The sequence below is a fragment of the Lepisma saccharinum genome, chromosome 13 (genome assembly GCF_977018435.1).
Source record: "Lepisma saccharinum chromosome 13, izLepSacc3.1, whole genome shotgun sequence".
Lineage (NCBI taxonomy): Eukaryota > Metazoa > Arthropoda > Insecta > Zygentoma > Lepismatidae > Lepisma > Lepisma saccharinum.
In genome coordinates, this window is record NC_139241.1 from 21,646,461 (window position 1) to 21,667,839 (window position 21,379).

A 21,379-nucleotide genomic window follows, 5' to 3' on the forward strand; every position below is an offset into this window, starting at 1 on the left:
TACTTCTAGAATTACTTTATACATATGCATTTAACTCTTAATTTATTTCTGCGTATTAGTATATCTAAGCTTGTGAATAATTTATTTGTAATTTCATAACGGTTACATGAACATTTACGATATAGTTCCTTACAACTTGGAATCTAGTTAATAGATACTTTCAAGTCTTCAAATTAATTTTAGACTACTAGATTTGTGCAAGGGAATTGTATATGTGATCCGTTTCCAGTCATTCATTGCTGAAGCAAACGTTTTAAAACTCTGTGGAATTTTCATTCTGAGATAAGTTTCTTTACTTGCTACATGTATGCAAACTACACTCTATCCCACTAATCTCTGTAGCAGGTGAGCGAAAACAAGTATCTGAGCAGCGATGAACACGTGAGAGGAACGGGATTGCGTGGAGGGAGGAAAGCTACTGCAGTTACCAGCCTTCCCAGCAGCGTGCACTGTCTCGCTCTGTCCAGTCGATCCCCCTTCTCCCCTTCTTTTCTGCTATGCGCGGCTTTGCTCCAGAGATGCTGGGACAGGACAAAATTAATTGTTTTAGCAAAACGTGTCTCTGTGTGCCACACATTTCATTCTTACTCAGATGAAAAAATGTCAATTTGCATTCAGGGCTAGCTTCCCAGTTACAAACTCTTTTGTCCTCGATGAGAAGTTTAGTATAAATAGGCATTTTGTTTATAATTTTGAAATTGAGGCCTAAGGTTAAAATCCTCATATTTAGGGCTTGAACTCGTAATCTAAGAGGTTTGAAGATCCGTCCTCTTCTTTGCGTGACCTTTCTTATTTCTTTCTCTATTCATTATTCATCCTCATCGTCGCGATTAGCCAAAAGTAAAATAAGAAAAGTCCCCCTCCTTGACTGTGCTGTCTAAGGTGCTGTACTTTGGACTTCGACTGCGGGACGTCATGGGGTCATGGGTTCGAATCCGCCTGTTGAGTCTTAGGGTTTTCGGCCTGGGTATAGGACCGGTAGGAACCCACCATCGTTAGGAAATTGGGGAGCTACGAGTGAGTAGCGTAATCGGGTCTGAGAAATCTCCTATAACGGCTGGCCGGACCCTGTGGCTGAGTGGTTAGCACATCGCGCTGAGCGTCTCCAAGGGTCCCGGGTTCGAATCCCGCTCGGGCATGGTTGTTTGTGAATGTCCATTCATCAATTTCATCATTTCATCAGTCATCCCCATCTTCGCAAATTAGCCAAGAGGCACAAAACGCAAAGTAAAATAAAATAAATAAAAAAATCAAAATCCTATAACGGCTGGGGTTCGACGTGCTGATCCCACGTCACCCCATTGCCGGTTGAAGAACTCCACAACTCTAGGTAGGACTGTGGGAGGGAGACTGGCAGTCGGGAGATAGGTCAAGGCCCTTCGAGGATTGTCGAGCCATGGGCCATTATTATTATTATTATTATTATTATTATTATTATTAAAATAAGAAAATACAAGGGAATGAAGAAAAATATATATTTTTAAATATTTATCTATAATAAAGCAACCATTCAGTTTTATTTTGTTTTTCATGGATCTATTGCCACTACTACGCTGTAATCCCGATAAGTATCTTACATGTTACAGGATAAAGCACGTGTTTCTATTCGAATACTTATTTGATAAGCTTTTTCTTTGTCAGGAATTATGACTTAAACTTATCCATGTTGAGCTAGGGACCACCTAGACGCCTCTGATGAAATCTATCATTCTTCAGATTCTTTTTTAAAATTCGACTCTGGTCACTTGTAACTTGCTGGGTGCAGACGTTGTGCATCGAAGCACAGTGTTCTGCGATAAGAAGCGGCCTTCAATATAGCGTGAGTCACTTTGAACGCGAGCAAGCTACGCTATCAAGCTTGCCTGCCTTTGAAAACAGTCATTTTTTTTCACCTTTTCCGAACGCGATTGCTGTTGTAGAAGTATATATTCTTCCAAAAGAGCAAGAAAGGAAATTCGACCAATGTTCTCCCCCTACCCCCCCCCCTCTCTCTCTCTCTCTCTCTCTCTCTCTCTCTCTCTCTCTCTCTTTTCTATATATATATATATAATATAATTTTGGGGCTGGCCCCATCCTCAAAGAAATCCTGGATAGCTGTCTGGTCCACGTCAATGACAGAAATGCAAGCAATATTTTTATTTATTTTTAACCCAATTAAAGCAATGTATAAGAATTTAAAAGAAATTAGAAAGAGTGGAACTACTGTTGCTCTACCTTAAAAATTGTTGTTCTTCGATGAAGAAAAATAAGGAGCATTTAGTCCAGCGCCTTAACACAGTGCCCCACGAGTATCTCTTGACAAACACTGTCAAATGTGATGTGATTTCATGAATAAAATTTTTCCCCTGTCTACGTATAACATTTCTCACAATGGGCAGTTCGCAAACATTTTTGCAAACGGTGTAATTATTTTGTGTTACCTTGCGCAACAGCAAATACATTTCATAAGACTGTTCTGGACACGAAACGTGCGTCAGTAAACAAGCATTTCGTCCGTTACAGTATCACAGGAAGAGAGCATCGTTCTGCAATGTTCAAGCCTCTAGATATTTTCCATTCCCATTCATAATATCTAATCACAATAATAAGTTAGAAGAAATAACTCGTATTTTCACAACTACTAATATTCTAGTTTTTCATCATCACATCAAATTATTTCTCGAAGATAGCTGCTATTGATTGATTGATTTAGTGTTTTAAGTCCACTTTATGCACAGTAAGGCTAATCGGGACTGAACCTACAGTTTAAAGTGGGATCCGAACCACTATGTGACCCCACCGTGAATCGAACCCGAGACCCATTGATTACAAGCCAACGTGGAAAGAACTTGCAATACCGGACCCTTCTGTAATTTCTATGCTACGTCTTATACTCACGAAATAATTAGTCGTGATAATTTATCTCAGGTCAACATGTTTGAGTGAGGTGAAGAAATTGTTCATTAACGTGTAGAAGTTGTAAAGTAAGCTTTTTAATTCTCGCAATGACTCTCCGTATAAAAGTATGGGAGCCATATTTGTTGATATGAACAATTGATGTTCGCAATTAGTTACACTGTCTACAGCATTGCCACACTGTTGATTTCATACTTGGAGAGTTGGAAATGCATCGAGGATGACGAAGAAGAAGGCAGTGACAGTGATAATCACGATGTAGAAGAACATGTGGAATGTGGACTGATTTGATTATGGGTACGTTTGGCAACAGTGCATCAATCGTAAAATTGCAGGATACGAAAATGGCGTCTTCGATGATGAACGTTTGCCGTTAAAGTGCTACGAAAATAACATTTTTTATCGATTCGTTAGGTTAGGAAAACATAGTTAAAATTTGGGGTTCTAAAACCATGCACGGGTAGACCCACACGCCATTCACGGATAGCCCCACGAACCATTCACGGTGGTTAGATTAGGTTAGGTTAGGCAAGGCAAGCATAATTAAAATCAGGAATGTATATTTCTTTCTTTTAAGTATTGGAAACACAAAATTTTCCGGTAAATAATGAGCAATCGCACCGATCGCGACCACTCAATTTAGCTTATTTTGCAATTTCTACATGTGACCCCCAAATTTTAACTTCAAATTCGTGATTAGGAGGCGTCAATTAGTGAGTATTACAAAAATCGGGGAGGTGTCCTGTATTGTAAATTCTGCGCCATCGGGGAGGCTGATAGCTGCTATACTACAAGAAAGCAAGTCAAAATTAAAGTAAAAGTTTAACTACATGTATACCCAACGACAACTACAATATTGAAAGGACAGAATACTTAAAAATTGATGCTTCGACGGAAGGTAAAAGCGTGGTGTAATGGCTAGTATTCTCGATTGGGCTGCTAGCGGTTATAGGATCGATCCTCCTTACGATCTTTTTTTCGATTTTCATTTTATTAAACAACACCAAGGTGGCATTATTTCTACTAAGAGTGTAAAGTGGCTACATTGTTCTGCATCTGGAATGTATATATAAAAAAAAATTAAAAAAATGAATTGACACACGTTCAAAGGGATATTTTCATGTATAAGATCAGGATTTATGATACTCTAATGATAATTCTGTACTCGTGTAAAAACATTGACAAATATTAATGAAATAACTCTTTATATTTGTGGCAATTCAGGATATACTAATTTTACTCCTTTTCCCACTTGAGATCAATGCAAGGATTCCTCCGCAAATATCGAATGAAAAGTTTTCAACGTGTGCAATTCTCCATTAAATGTTTTCGCCGATTCGTTCTACCTTCGTTTTCTTTGTTACAAACAAGTATTCGTTGCACATTACACGTAGGAGGAGAGTTGCATCTACATTTCACGTTGGTCAGCTCCTTCTACCTGCTTTCAGGAGCGACAGCTTGTAGGGTAATGGTTACCATGAAGGATTGTCAACCTGATGTTCGTAGGTTCAAACCCCACCCTTGGCAGAAAATTTTCGTAAGTTTTAGACATATCTCATTGTGTTCATTGCCCACGAAGTGTGAAACTGAATGATTCTGTTTGGAATTAACGATGGGGGGAAGGGAATTATTAAATTACAACATCTTCATTTCAAAGAAACGAAAAGTCGAGAAAAATTGGATAATTCTTTAAATGTTAAAATTACATTCATGTTTTTAGTGGTATAATCGCAGGTAAAATCAATGATATTATGTGAAAGATTTCTTCTTGCTCTGAACTCAACCAAAAGGCATATGGCACCAATCTAATACATTCTCCAATATGTTTCAAAACGTTATTGAGTGTTTTGTTTCATGTCGATAGTTTGAACAATTCATCAATTCTTGACGCCGAGACGATATTTTCTCCAACTACCTCTTCTCTCCTTTCGTTTCCATTCTCTTCTATTTTCTCTTCTCCTTCTTATTCTTCTCTCCCCTTCTCCTCCTCTGCTTTTATCTGATATCACCTTCTCTATTTTTCTCGCATCTTGTCTCCATCCCACTCTTCTCCACTCCTCTTATCTCCTTTCCTGTCTTAGATTTCCGACTCCACTGCACTCTTCTTTTCATTCTTCCCTTTTACTCTCTTTTACTCTACTCTCCACTCCCCTCTTCTCGTCTCCTCCTCTCCTCTCCTCTCGGTTTCCTCCTCTCTTCTTTGCTCCATTTTCCTCATCCCTCCTCGATTTTTCCTTTCTTCTCACTACTTCTCCTCTCCTCGTCTATCCTCTCTCTTTTCTCCTCTACTTTTCCTCTTCTCCTTTCGCTTTCTCTTTCTCCTTTCCTTTGTTGTCTTTGTTTCCTCTAACATCTTATCCTTTCCTTAGGCTCATCAGCGATGAAATACAAGAGAACCTAGTTTCTTTCTTTTAGAAAGAAATTCGTCATTTGCGATTGATATTTTTAATAATTTTCTACAAAAATACTTCTTTTCATTTCTTTCACGTATTTCACAAATATCTATTGTGCATGTGGCAACCCTGAAATTGAGCCTAACTCTACACGCAACCCACCAACGACTTGTGTAAATTGGGTTACCTAGTCTAAAATGTCCTTGTCCTAAAACTTTTGAGAGACACTGTACAATATGCACACAAATCTGTTCGTGGATAAATATGTATATTCAGTTAACAAAGAAGCCTATCTTCATGAATACCCATGGGATAACGTTCAGGGTTGGCAAATTATCTTCCTCTAAGAAAAAAACAAACAAACAGTTTTTATTGTTGTAAACAAGTTTTAAATGTTATAAACGGGGTTTTAATCAAGAACAAAAGGCTCAGTCGGTAACGCATCTGACTACCATGCTCAAGGTCCCGGGTCGATCCCCGGATGGTTCAAATCCAGGAACTTTTCTAACGTTGGAAGTGGCTCCGGCGCCCACCCAGTGTCGAATGACATGGGTACCTGGGGGAAACCCTAGGGGGTAAAGGCGGTCAGGGGTATGATTCTGATCACATCACCCCCCCTCACGACTGGATCAAGAAAGTGTGGGGCATTACCACCACACCCCCTATATACCTTCATGGCATCATGCTAAGCACAGGGGAGCACTTTTTACAAAAAAAAACAGGTTTTAAACAAATCAAACATTTAAAACATTGTGCCTAGATGACTTATTTTCTAAGGATAATAATGATTCTTGTATATTGTATATCTTTATTGCACATCCCACCAAGATTAATCAGATATTTGATTGATTGATTTGCTTTATTTTACTTCGCTTCTTGTGCCACTTCTAGCTAATTTGCAAAGTTGGGGATAAGTGATGATATTTGATAATGGACAATCACAAACATCCATGCCCAGGCCAGTATTTGAATCCGGGACTCCTGGCATTGTAGCCCAATGTGCTAACCACTGCAGCACAAGGGGCGGCTATTAATCAGATGAAACAGAAATAAAACACCAATGCAGGCATGCTAGTAAAAAGAAAACAGAAGTTCGACAACTTCAAATTTTCCAGCAAATTCTAAATTATTCATAAAATCTCTTTTCTTACCTTAAATTGGACTTAATGTTTTCCTGCACCAAGGAATATTTTTCCCTTTCCCCACATAAGTGGAACAGAGAAAGCAGGAAGGAACAAGCTGTTTCTCCTGCCAATTCTGTTTTGAGCGGTGGAATTGACCACACAGATCATATCTCTTTACACTCCCACATGCTTTGCCTCCCTCACCATCCTTGTGTACAATTGGGGAAGAAACCAGGTGACCAGAAGGGTGACAATCAGTGATGCACACAAATGAAGTTCTTTAAGTAAGTTACTTAAATTCTGATTTAGAAGCTTGTTTCAATAGTTTGCATAATCAATAATGAGCAATTACTAATTTGTAAAAGATAAATTTTTAAATATCTATGAAAAAAGTTGGTTTACCAATGGTAAATATGGTAACATGAAGAATACACACAAAGACTTACTACAGCTTGTGTAAAGGTCAAGGGAAAATGATTTGTGCTTTAAGTTCACAATGCATGTATTCCTACAATATCTTAAAATAATCTTCTGTTATTTCATTCAAAACCTTTTGACAGAATCTGTGGTAAGACTGTCTGTGTATGTGAACAGAACACTTTTGGCAAACAGAAGTGTAATATCAACTAATCAGTGATGCAAATTTAATGTAAACTGATGATTTTCACTGAGAATTTATTACATTTTTTAAATTACCTGAGATTTCCAGGTTCTATAAGTGGGTGAGACCCTCCCAAATATTCACAATGTTATTTCATGAAGAGTTTTAGGCAGTCTTTCTTGTTGCAAAAATGCTTATTTACCAGCATCGCAACAATCGTGAAGTGAATATGCATATTCATATAACACAATATGTAGCCGTAATCCCAAAGCTTGTTGACAACCAGATTTCGAGTTTTCTCTTTCAAAATATGTCTTGTTACAAAAAATCAGGCAGTGAAAACTATTCGACAACAGGATGGAAATTAAGTTCATTGAGAGTTTCTGCAGACGCTATGTGATAAATAGAGGACAACAAAGACATGACTTCACAAGATTTCTTTTCCTTTGAAAAATGAAGACCGGAAGTGAAAATTAACCTAAATAACCTTCTAGGACTTCTTGGAATCTTGTGCTTTAGTATAATACCACATTTTCTTGGATTTTGATGTAATTTGAAACTAATAGAATCCTATGTAAGCTGAAAACTTCTACATCACTTGGCTATAGAAAATAAACATTTAGATAAAAAGGCTCATTTACTACTTGAAGAGTGAGTCGAATTTAATATTTTTAAATTTGTACGTTTTCAGTCAGTTTTGAGCCCCATTAATATGTTCTCAATATGTTTACTTAGAGTTTACTTCAGTTTTGCAATCCGTGTCTCAGGAGTCATGCACAAGATAAGCTATTTTCAATTATGCATATACGTATAACACAGTTTATGCATTTACGAACATAGCAAAGATTGGACTAACGGCTAGTGAAGTGATAGTTTTTATTAGTCTATAAGTCATAGTTTTTATTAGTCTATGAAATGCATAGTGTTTAGTACAAAGGAACTGCATCTCATCAGAAACAGGAAGGTATAGTATGTATTTTTACTTACATATTATTTTAAAGTTCCACATATATAAGTCGTTAGCGGTGTGTGAAATAAAAGAGATGTAAACCAGTGTTTAATCAAATGCGTATTGGAAGTATTGAAGTATAATGTACATATAAAGAGAGATGATTCGTGGAAGCCTGCATGTTACTCAACTTATGTATCATTCACAAAATGTATTAATAATCTAAACTATATAAGAGTTGTTAAATTTGATTAACAATCCATTTTTACTATGTTTCCTAATCTGAAGATATACAATTCTAAGACAACGTCACATAGTTGTAATTAGATTTTACCCATCATGCTAGATGTTGGGTGCCCTGAAAGTTTTAAATGTCTTACAAGATCTGCATTATGTGTAAATAATTTGTTACATGTTGAACACATGTAGGGCCTCTCCCCAGTATGAATTCTTAAATGTTTTGCAAGATTATGCTTCAACGTAAATGACTTGCTACATGTTGAACACATGTAGGGCCTCTCTCCAGTATGAATTCTTAAATGTTTTGCAAGATTTTCCTTCAGTATAAATGATTTGTTACATGTTGAACACACAAAGGGTCTCACTCCAGTGTGAATTCTTAAATGTCTTACAAGATCTGTATTCTGTGTAAATAATTTGTTACATGTTGAACACACGTAGGGCCTCTCTCCAGTATGAATTCTTAAATGTTTTGCAAGATTTTCCTTCAGTATAAATGATTTGTTACATGTTGAACACACAAAGGGTCTCACTCCAGTGTGAATTCTTAAATGTCTTACAAGATCTGCATTCTGTGTAAATAATTTGTTACATGTTGAACACACGTAGGGCCTCTCTCCAGTATGAATTCTTAAATGTTTTGCAAGAACTTCCTTCTGCGTAAACGACTTGCTACATGTTGAACACATGTAGGGCCTCTCTCCAGTATGAATTCTTACATGTTTTGCAAGATTTTCCTTCCGTATAAATGATTTGTTACATGTTGAACACACAAAGGGTCTCACTCCAGTGTGAATTCTTAAATGTCTTACAAGATCTGCATTCCGTGTAAATAATTTGTTACATGTTGAACACACATACGGCCTCTCTCCAGTATGAATTCTTAAATGTCTAGCAAGATGCTTCTTCTGTGTAAATGATTTGTTACATGTTGAACACATGTAAGGCCTCTCTAAAGTATGAATTGGTAAATGTTTTTCAAGATCTTCCTGCCATATAAATGATTTGTTACATTTTGAACCTTCAGTGTTTGAAGATTTTGTAGATTCTCCTTCCCTTGTAGATTCTAGATTAGTCTCACTGGTCTTTGATGCAGAGCAGAATGTTGTTGCTAGTGTCGAGCTGGAAGAAAGAAATCCTATTTGAAGCGATTTGGGTCTGAAATTTTGATTTGAAACATAATGAGTGTAAGATATAAATGTGTAGCATTATCTGAGAATTTTTATTGAAGAGCACATCTAATTGATATATATATATATATATATATATATATATACACACACACACACATATACCAGTGATAACCTGGAAGGAGATATATGTTATTAACCGTTAAGTATGCATGTGGGAGTAAATTTGACCTTGTAGCGATTTATTGCTAATTATATCGCTAAATCGTACAACTTCCAACTCTGCGTGTTGGAAATTGCTCCGCTCAAAATAAGAGATAAATAATGATTCATCATTTAATTCCCTGAGCTTCCGAGAGATGGCACCACTGACTTATTTGCGAGATATTTTTGTCGTAATCACGCCATCTGGAACTCTGACATAACAGGAAGTGAAAGTAGTGTGGGTATATGCGTTTGCACAGAAAGAGTTGCATCTTGTTCTTGGTATCGTCGACAGTTGTTATTCACGTGCTCGTCAGCAAATGTTACTCGGGACGTAGTTTGAACTTGATCATGGGTACTTGCTGTTACAAATTCGTGATGAATTGTTGACGTTTATTTGAAGGTAAATCACGATGCTTCGATACAAATAGACATCGCAACATTTCAAAAATATGGTACTAGTTGGCGAATTGACATATTGAAAGGAACACGCAATTTAACAATTTGCTGCAGGCAGTGATATTGGTAATGGAGCAACGAGGTACTTCAGTTTCTTATGACGAGGTACATACGGATTTGTGTGGATTTGTTTCCAAAAGTGAAGGAAGTCGCCCCTTTCAGAACCTTGAAGTTTTACGATGCACAAGCGAAGGAAGTCGCCCCTTTCAGAACCTTGAAGTTTTATGATGCACAAGCGAAGGTAGGCAAGTGATTTTGTTATTTTGGTGAATTTAGTGCGAGTGCCGATTTTGACTCTACAAAACCTACGCATTTGATGTAACATTTGCGTAAAAGTGGTGAAATAGCTATTTTGTCAGAAGAGAAGTTCTATCTTACCTCAATATAATTGATTGCTAAAGAAATGATAGAATTGAAACTTGTAAATGTTCCGAAGCCGTAACTTAAATGCAGAGTATTATAAAATAAATGACATGTCACGTGCTGGCGTGAACCATGCATAGTGTGAACATAAAGATGGAAGTTTAAATGGCGATCTAAATACATGCATGGAATACTTTGATAATTGCAATTGTTTAGCATGTTTTTGGAAGGACTTGTGTGATCTTGTGAAACACATAACAAAAAGATACTTGAACTAATCTCGACGAAGTGTCGCTACACCTCAAACCCCCCTACCCCCTTTTTTCTTACGTTCCAACGATTACTGGCAAAATTGTGTGACGTTAGTTAAATTACTAAATTCGAATGAGCATCTAGGGCACCTTCGACATTAAAAGGTTGATGTAAATTTGTTGCAAACTCCTTAGTACGGCTTTTTGCAGTTTATGAAATCTATAATAATGATGATGACAGTTTGAAAGATTAAAATCATTGGATTTTGTCTTCATCGTAAAACAGTTGAAGTATAGATATGAAGGCAAGTCAACAAAAAATATTGTAGATTTTTCAATTTTGCTAATTTCAAAATTTTGAACTTTTATTGAACAGTTGCCTAAGGTTATTTGAATTGCAAATAGAAGCATAGTAATAAACATCACAATATTGTTTATCAAATTGTATCTAGTCAGCATCAAAAATGATGCAATTTGTTGTTTGATTTATATTTGCCAAAAATACCTTAAATGTTATGAAGAATGTTGTTCATGGTTTACACGACGTAATCTTGTTGATGTAATTAGGAAAAGATTATATTTGTTTTGTTGTTAACCTTGAATATTGAATAAATTGCGTCATTGAATTGTTAAAAAAATTTGATATCTGATTTTATCTTCATTTACGCTAAAATTTCCCTTATCACTACATGCTTGATGAAAACAAACGAAGAGTAAAAAAGGCATTTGTAGTTAGAAATAATTGTAGATTTTGGTGAAGGTAAATAGATTGAGATTACCATAAGGTTTACTGTAGCATGTAACACATTTTGGAAATTCGTGGCAGTATATTGTACGGCATTCTTAATTTTCAGGATCAACTTGAAAATGGCAATATTCTTGTGTTTAGTCTCCAAATTGAAGTTAGAAATTGTGAAGATCTTAAGTAACTTTGAGGTGTCGCGAACAACGTGACAATAACCTCCACCCAATTGATTTTGTAGGTTGTACCAAGGTGCTTAAACCAGACCACGGCCTTTGAGGAAGCAGAATTAACGATCCAGCCCAGTCACGATTTTTAAAGTAAAAGCACCTTGCAAACTTGAACGTTACAACCTCCAGGTAGATCCTTTTATGTCTCGACATTTGTGGGCTGGTGACACTGCTAGCCTACTAGTACCTTCCGAAATTAGTCTAATTCACATGTCAAGATAACTTCCTTCAATATGTGAGTAACTGAAGCAAGGTGAATTTACCCCTGTGTGCCTGCTAACGTGTGCGATTTTTTTGTTGCTAATACTTTTAAAACTTTTGCTTACTGTGCTTTATGAGTGAATCATTTTAGCAGTTATTTCCTTGCTGTGTTTGGTGACCACATTTTAAAATTGAAGTTTCCTTTTTGAAGAAATCCATCAAAACAATCGAGTATAAAAGACAGGAGTGTATAATGCGGCAGTTGGTGGATGTTTCAAACGAAGCATTTTGAGATGAAAAATTGACTCAAGAATCATGTCATAATGAAAGAGATCATATAAGAGAGTCAGAACATGATAGTAATTATGAGACAAGTGGTGATGAAGAGAAAAATATCCTGAAAGAAGATGGACATTATTTACTGGGAAACTATAAGATAACTCGCTGGGAAAAGTTTCCCGCTCATGTTCGAATGTTTGTACACACAGTATTAACATTTTTTTGGCTTCCTGGACCATGTGCAGCCGCCAAAATTACCTAGTCTGCTATCAAGACTTTATAGCTTTTCATAAATGGCACTACTGTGAGAATCATTGTAGAAAATGCAAATTTCTACCTAGAAATGATACAGAGAGAGAATTTAAGGAAAAGGATGCCAAATAGACCATAGCAAAGAAGTAAAAAATCAAGTTTATCTGACTTATTATACAGGGTGGCACACAAAATGAACCCCATTTGTTTTTGTTTTTCACATCTGAGATGAAAAATGGCATCATGTGTGTCAAGGTCAGTTGCAATAGCCATTGGAAATGTTGGATCATGAAATGTGAAGCATAATTCAAACTGTTGCCACTAGGGATCTAGGCTAGACAACATGGCAGACTAAGGAAGACTTGCAAAGCAACAGCGATCTGCAACTGTGCTATTTTTTTCTGAAACATAAAGCATTATTGTGAATAATATGCATTTTCATGTACATTTCCATAATCGGTGGGCATCCTCTAGAAAGATGATCCACAAACTGCATGAAAAGTTTCAAATGGAAGGACCAGTACTGGAATCGAAGCGTGATCGTTCCAAACATGTTTGCCTTTGCCTGAGAATATTGAAACTGTTTGAGTCGCTATGCAGAGGAGTCCCAGCAAATCGGCTAGAAAAGCAGCAAGCAATACAACTAGGGATATCAAGACGTTTCGTTCAACGGATTTTTAAAAATAATCTCCATATATATCTGTAAAAGATTTCCATGTTATAAAAATAAACAATTGAAAAGAAACAGCAGAGAATGGATGGGCTGAGGATAACAATGCAACACTGAACATCGTTTTGTTTTCTGAATAGGCACACTTTCATTTGGATGGTGGGGGAAAAGATTTTCCGAAAAAAGCAGCAATATTTAATGGGAGTTTTTCTTGTATGTACGCATTGCTTGCATTGTAGAATGATTTTCATGTAGTTTACGGTTATTACAAGCATAAGAAAACAGTTTTTCGTTTGACATTTCAGGAGAACACACGCTTTCTTAATCAGATATTTATTTTCATTTTGACTAAAGATACAGTTATACCAACGGTTAGCAATTTTTCAAACAAAAATAATCCCTTATATAATGGATGTTGTCAATGTTACAATGTTGTAATATAGCAACCTAACTGTGAAAAGAAGCAGTCTGTTTTTTTTTTATTTCAGATATATATATATATATATATTACAATGTAACATTGACATCCATTATAAAACAGATTCTTTTTGTTTAAAAAATTGCTAACCAGTTATAACTATCTTTAGTCAAAATGGTGAAAAAGGTGTTATCTAAGAACAAAATGGGGAATCATTTCATGCGCCACCCTGTATGATGTAGGAAAATAATACAATTGTCACATTTAGTTAGATGTATTTAAAAAAATGATTGTGAAAATTGATATGCATTAGAACCTCAGTTTTTTCAATGAAAAATGTTCTAATTAAAGACGTGCATTATCTTCTTTAAATTTGAACATTGCTAAATTTACACAAATATTTGATGTGTATGATCATTTTTTTTTTCATTCACTATTATATACTTGCCTCATTAATAGTTTGATTTCACTATTGCAATGAAAGATTATGTACTGGCGAAAACACAATGTCTGTTTATATTATATTATGAAACTAATTGCCACCCTTATTTACATTTGAAAACTACTTTAAGTTGTTAAAAATGCTAAATTTAATCACATAAAGATTCTCTATTATCCATATGAATTTTACTTTATTACACATAATATTTTATGTTTGGGGGTCAAATTTACTCTCAAAAGATGAAAGAGACGCACCTGGTTAAGGGTTCAAGACAATTTATGACAGGATATTTGAGGAAAAGTGTGCTACTACTTCACATGGTTTTAAACTTTCTTACGCCAATTCCACAATGAAAATTACCAATTAGTAAGTATAACACAATTATTCGACATTTGAAAATGATAGAAATGATGAAGAATGATTTTTTTTAAAATAAAAATACTGTTTGTATAACACTAACAATACCTTCAAGTACAGTATATATCTCTCTTATGGTTTTCATTGTAGAGTCGGTCAAAATTTGGGTTGCGCAACTATTTAAACACATTGTATAAGGCATTCCATATCTGGAGTACCCCATTATGCTTGCAAGATGAAGCACCCTAAAATATAAATTTGCATCTGATGTTTTAAAATGTCTTAAAACAATTGTCATGATGATATCAAAAGCACGTTGGTTCTTTGCAGTAACAATATTAAAGATGATGGAAATATTCTAAGCCTGCTTTCGCTAGGTCCATTTGAGACTGATTGCTTAATACTAAGTTATTCTATGTTGCCTTTCTGCCAATTTTGGAAATTTGCAACAATGAGGATGAGTGATGATATTATGATATTGCTCAAGCAACACTCACGAAGAACAATCATCTCCGGCCCAGGATTAAAAAACTCAGGACCCCTACCACTGTGGAATGCTGTGGTAACAAGTGCATCATGAAGGTTCGCAATTAGGCCTACCTGAATTGAAATTGGTATATTTTGGGAATCTCGTACAGACAGCATAGTGCCAAATACAGACTTTTTTACAATAAAGTTATGTTTTCTTTGGTACAATAATACAGAATCTTTTACAAACATACTCTTATCGCAATACAGATATTGGCGTGTCCAAAGAGGGGTGGCTGGTGGGGATTATAAACCCCCTTTTGCCCAGAAAAAATAATTTAAAAGGCACGCGTCTGTCTACCATGCTCAAGGTCCTGGGTTCGATCCCCGGCCGGTTCAAATCCGGGAACTTTTCTAACGATGGAAGCGGCCCCGGTGCCCACCCAGCGTCGAATAACATGGGTACCTGGGGGAAACCCTGGGGGGGTAAAGGTGGTCAGGGGCGTGATGCTGATCACATCACCCCCACTCACGACCGGATCAAGAAAGTGTGGGGCGTTACCCCCACACCCCCTATACGCCTTCATGCCGTAGTGCTAAGCACAGGGGAGCACTTTACCCTTTTTTTATGTCTTAGCACTTTTTAATCTAACACTCCCAAGAGAGAAAAACAATTATCTGTGAGAAAAGAATCTTTCAGTGACACGCTGAAGGATATTCAAGAATATGTGCAGTGTCCATGTGAGAAGAATTTGCCAAATTAAGTGTATCTGAGAGCACTTTCATATTTCTTCTGAATAAAATATCATCGCATGTGCATGCGGAACTCCTAACAGAATTATACTAACATTTGTAAATAACATGAAAGTACTATCAGCACTGCAGTCACTCTAATGCAAGGAATTTGCCTGCACAAATAAATTCCTTTGAAATCAAGCTTACTGATGCAAGAACAATAATCCAAATTACAACCTACATTATGTTTCAAAATGATTTGAACTACAAAAACATGTTCCATGAGCAATGCAATATAATAACCAATTGAATATCCTGAGAAATACATGAAGCACATCCTTAAGTATTTTTTTAAATGGGCCCAGCAGTTCTAAATTCTGAATTCTGCCTACAAGTTACAGACTGACCAGTTGTAAAATGGTTGCCCGTGGTGTGAAAAAAGCATCTTCCGAGAGTAGGTTGGTCGTAAGTGTGCAACATCAGTTTCATACACACTTTCATTAAGATCCTACATCTAAGAACTCTATTGTATTAGTGCTGAGGTGCAAACATTGAAGAGAACATCCTGAAACCTGTCTGGATGGAGTTAGATTACCATATTGACATGTGCAGAGTAATGCACACATTGAGTATTTGTAAGGTAACTTCGCAATAACCATTGGCACTTAACTTGGACAGTTACATAACACTTGTGTGAAATGGCATCTTATTTTGAAAATTTATGAACAAAATATAATGAGCTGAAATCGTTCAAATAATTTTGAAACACAGTGTATAATTATTAATAGTCCACACGCAGAACATATCACAAGGAGTTGGCAATGATGTCATGACATGATAAATAGTATAAAATAAAATAAAAACACTCATTACTTTGCTACAACACACCTCTGCGAACTAAAACAACAGAGGCAGACCTCCGTGGTGAAGTGGTTACTTCGGTCCTGGGTTCTAATCCCTGACTGGGAAAGGGTGTTCATTGTGAGTGTGACTTCATCACTCATCTTCAGAATTAGCCAAATGTGAAGGAAAAGTGATGTAATATACCAAATCAATCAATGAAAAACAACAGAAAGAGTTCATATGCAACAAAATATTCATAAACCAACCATATTTTGTTCTTGAAGATTGGAAACCGGGGGACTTGGAATCCATGCTTCATTGTTTAAGTCCTACATGTAAGAATTCATAACCCTGTCCATATACAAGAAGCAATTCTGAAATTTACAAAATATTTAAGTTGAGGAAATTTGAAGATCAAGTATGACCTCCATGGCATTCAGTCTAAGGTGCTGTGCTTTGGACTCCAACTGCGGGACAGCATGGGTTGAAGTCTGCCTGGGTTCTCGGTTTGTGTACAGGGAATAGTGGCAAGCCACCATCATGACGAAATTGGGGAGCTACGAGTGAGTAGCATAACCAAGTCCCAAATATCTCCTTTAACGGCTGAGGGTTCAATCTGCCGACACACGTCACCCCATTACCGGTTAAAGATCACCACACCTGTAGGTATGATTGTGGGAGGGAGACTGGCAGTCAAGATAAATACCAAGGCCCTTCCACATGTTACATTATTTTATTATTATGATTCAAGTATTGTGGTACTCGATTTCATTAATTTGAAAATACTTCATGCACTCACCTTTCTGTCTCTGCAGATGGACCTTCATGTTCAATTGTGAGTTCACTCTTCACATCTTCAGGCTCTACATTAACATTGTCACTCTCATCACTTTTGCATCTAACAGCACCAAACTTTGAAATGTCATCACTCGTATCCAAATCTTTACTATCCTCCTGCAAAAATGCATTCATCCCAGCACAAGAGTTGAAGTAAATGTGAAAGGAGCTACGAGCAAAATCATTTAGCTCTTCAACTTTCATTTGTCCCTTCTCTGGTTCAGATTGAATAACTGATGATGATGATGCTGGCTGCCAAGTGTTTTCGGTTGACTCTTCATTTGGATCACTCTTGATTGAACAACTCATGATGTCAGGTTCTACCTTCAGTAGGTTGGAAAAAAGAGATGTTGTGAAACTCCATTAGTGTTGATGAAGATAAGGCACTTGCTATCTGAAAATACATTTTACACACAAACATCAGATGGTGTTCTAATAGAAGACAATATAAAATACATACATAAATATGTATGCATGGATGTGTGTGTGCAACAAATAAAAAAGGAAAGTGGAAACACTCACCAGAAACTGGAAAAATTCAAATTTTCGCAGCTGCGAGTGACATCTTCAGTGGTAGAAAAAAAAAAATTTAACGTGATGGTTAGGAAGGATTGGGAAAGACTTTCTTTTTTTCGCAGGCAACTGGGTGTGGTTGCACTCATGGCTGATGTGTAGTCCCTCTCATCCTTTTCATACTGACGTGTTGGCAGATTGGGATAAGGAGAGGATGATCACTACATGGAAGTAATCATTGAAAGGCATATTGTGATGGTTGGTATGGATAGCAAAGGTTAAGTCCAAGTTGTGGGTGGAGTGACAGTTGTTGATCCTGATGTTTGAGTGTTGTGAATGATTCCCCCAGGAAAAAAACACCACACATGTTCCAGGTGAGGACATAGAGAAGGATTGAGGTGTGGTAGGTCCCTTTGGGGTGGAAGGTAAATGATATCCAATGTTGACCAGGTTTCATGAAGGCAGAAGTTGCAGTTCTGTCAGGAGATTGGTTATGTGTTGAGTTGTTGTCTCCTGAGGGACAGATAGAATGGGATGGCTTTCTTGGTGTGAAATGGGTGGGAGCTGGAGAAGTGTAGGTGTTAGAGATGCTTAGTGGGTTTAGAATGTATGGGTTTTTTCAAATGACCTTCCTCAATGTGTATATGCAGGAAGGCAATTTGGATGCTGCAGTGGGCCCAGGTGAACTTGATGGAGCAGAAGTGGTTGAGTATGGTCCAGGAAAGTGGATAGGGATGGTTCTGCATGTGTCCACAGCATGAAAAATGTTTTCTACAGGGTCCGGCAGAGGAGTTAGACGGTTTTGAAATGTGAATAACAAACTTAATTTTCAAGGGTACAGAAATGTATTACTAGAGAAATACAGGTTATTGTATGCCATTTTTATTTACCACGACAATTCGTGTAAAAAGAAAATGATGCCTTCAATTTACTTCTATACACATTTGAAGGCCTTTTTCCTTTCCTTTTAAATGACCTATGTAAGATCTTGAGTCAGCGCTTCGTCTGTTTAAACAATTGAAATAAATTCAAATCAACAATCGATGATCCGGTGAGAAGTTGGTGGCCTGCTTAACTGTTTGTCAGCCCAGTAAGCATGGGCTCCTGTGGGTTTTCGTTTGACCAATATCTAAAGTTTTGCTTGTTTACAGATCCATTTAAATGGAAATGTGCCTCGTCACTCATAAGAATAATCATTTCCTCGGACGTTTGGAGCATCCGTTCAGCAAATCTTTTACGATTGACAAAGTCATCACCATGCAGCTCCTGCACAAGCATAATCTTGTAAGGGTGAAATTTTAGATCCAGATGTAACATTCGTCGTACAGAGTGATCTGAAATCTGCAACGCTACAGCATGCTGGCTGGCAGACCATCTTGGGCTCCTAACGATAGCTTTCCTTACTCGTCCTATGTTTTCTGGTGTCCTTACGGTTAGAACACGGCCAGGTGGTGACCTATTCGTAGCTGATGCTGTCAATCTGTAGTTCTGCACCCACCTGAGGATAGTGTTGCGGCTTGGTACACACCCATGGCGTGCCACATGAAAATGACGTTGAAAAAGATGCTGCATTTTCAATACAGATTCTCCAGTCTTGAAGAATCCCTCCACAACAAACGCTCGATGTTGCACATTCCAGGGCTCATGCTTACTGGGCTGACAAACAGTTAAGCAGGCCACCAACTTCTCACCGGATCGTCGATTATTGATTTGAATTTATTTCAATTATTCAAACAGACAAAGCGCAGACTCAAGATCTTACGTAGGTCATTCAAAAGGAAAGGAAAAAGGCCTTCGAATGTGTATAGAAATAAATTGAAGGCATCATTTTTTTTACACGAACTGTCATGGTAAATAAAAATGGCATACAATAACCTGTATTTCTGTAGTAATACATTTCTGTACCTTTGAAAATTAGGTGTGTTATTCACATTTCAAAACCATCTAACGCCTCTGCCGGACCCTGTATAAAATGGAACCATATGAGCTGCTATTAGGGGTTGGGTCACTAGGAACTCTTGTTTGACTTTGACTATGAAGCGGTTGGCACAAGATCGAGCCTTTGTAGTACCTATAACTGTGCCTAAGATCTATAGGTCATGTTGGTCTTCAAAGGTGGAGCTGTTACACATGATAACAAGGTGGCCTAGATGGATGAAAAAGTTACTGTTGGGGTTGTGGGGGTTTGGTCTGCTGCTGTGGGGGTTTGATCTGCTAATAAGGAGGTTGAGGGATTTGATTCATTTCGTTTATTTTAATTAATTTTCTGTCACTTTGGCTAATCCCGACAATTAATGATATGTTGAAATTTATGAAGAGACACTCACAAATGACATCCATGCCCAGGCTTGGATTCAAACCCAGGACACTTGGTGTCATAGCACAATGTGCTAACTACTCCACCATGGAGGGCAGACAGAGTACAAGGGAAATAGATATGTTGGTGTAAAGGGAAGTGACATCGATGGTAGCAAGGGTTATTTTTGGGGGCAATGGTGTAAGGATGTTGATTTTTCTGGAGTAAAAGGTTGGTGTCATAAAGATAGGAGGCAGATCTTTCGAAAGAGGGTGGATATGGAAATCCACATATTCTGAAACTCCTTTGGAGGGTGAGTTCTAGCTGGGACCTAAGTTTTGATCTGTGCAGTCTTTAACTTCTTACAAACTTCTCAATAAAGGCCAATGAATGCCACTAAATGTAGTCTTCACTCTTTCATTAATGTGTAAGGTAATGGAGGTGCAAAAGAAAATGACTGGAAACCAGTTCATTAAAAGCAGGATGTACTGACAACATAAAAGCTCCATAAGTACATTATGTTAGTAGATGTTAATATTACTGTGTTTGAACACATTAGTAAGGGCAATTGGGATAACTGTGTATGGGAATTATGTACACAGTGTATTGTGAATCGTTTGCATGAGATACCTAATAAATTGAAGACTTGGTGTTATTTTCCTCTTTAATGATGATTACATTGTTCCATGTACTTTGTAAGAATTAAATGTACACAGTGTTGACATCTTTGCAGCATTACTTCATCGCTAAATAAAATATTACTGCAATATATGTAGTAATTTGATACAGGTATGAAATGCATGCTAGATAAAATCAGGGTGGATAAAAATCGTAACTTTTATTTAAAAAAATATTTTTTGATTGTTTTTTATATCTACTTTAAAAAAAGGTAAAGTGCTCCCCTGTGCAAAGCACCATGCAATGCAGGCGTATAGGGGTGTGGGGGTAACGCCCAACACTTTCTTGATCCGGTCGTGAGTGGGGGTGATGTGATCAGTATCACGCCCCTGACTGCCTTTACCCCCCAGGGTTTCTCCCAGGTACCCATGTCATTCGATGCTGGGTGGGCACCGGGGCCGCTTCCAACATTAGAAAAGTTCCCGAATTTGAACCGGCTGGGGATCGAACCCGGGACTTTTAGCATGGTAGTCAGACGTGTTACCAACTGAGCCACCTAACCTTTGCTTTTTTCTTTTGCGTGTGCTTGACAGATACACATATGCCCTCAAAGATATTTCACGATTTGTATTAAGTAGGGACACATTTATTACATAATCTATGCACAGAAAGTACTTTCTTGTGCGGATTAATACATAAAACGTGCTGCAAACTTAACCTGACGCAGAGCTTAGGTACAGATTATCCACTCTCTACTTAAAAAAATCAAGCTACACATAAAAACTGACTTCTACATCCACAGCGATTTTCAGCCACAAAAAAAAAAAAACTTAAAATTGCTTGTATAGTTTATGGCACCATACACATAA

General features: G+C 37.2%; 2 protein-coding genes across 2 annotated transcripts in view; both read right to left on the reverse strand.

Annotated features, from left to right (window-relative positions):
- LOC145996719 (uncharacterized) overlaps positions 1-21,379 on the reverse strand; it is a 63,326-nt gene that overhangs the window by 14,127 nt on the left and 27,820 nt on the right. Inside the window, exon 2 of the mRNA XM_083133244.1 lies at positions 17,046-17,477. Within this exon, the coding sequence (XP_082989370.1) occupies positions 17,046-17,073 (28 nt within the window). The 5' untranslated portion in view covers positions 17,074-17,477. The remainder of the gene's footprint in view (positions 1-17,045; positions 17,478-21,379) is intronic.
- Positions 7,926-14,710, reverse strand: LOC145997103 (uncharacterized). Its single transcript, XM_083133729.1, has 2 exons — positions 14,698-14,710; positions 7,926-9,019 (listed from the first exon to the last, which is right to left on the reverse strand). The coding sequence occupies exons 1-2, from the start codon at positions 14,708-14,710 to the stop codon at positions 8,286-8,288; spliced, it is 747 nt and encodes a 248-aa protein (XP_082989855.1). The 3' UTR covers positions 7,926-8,285.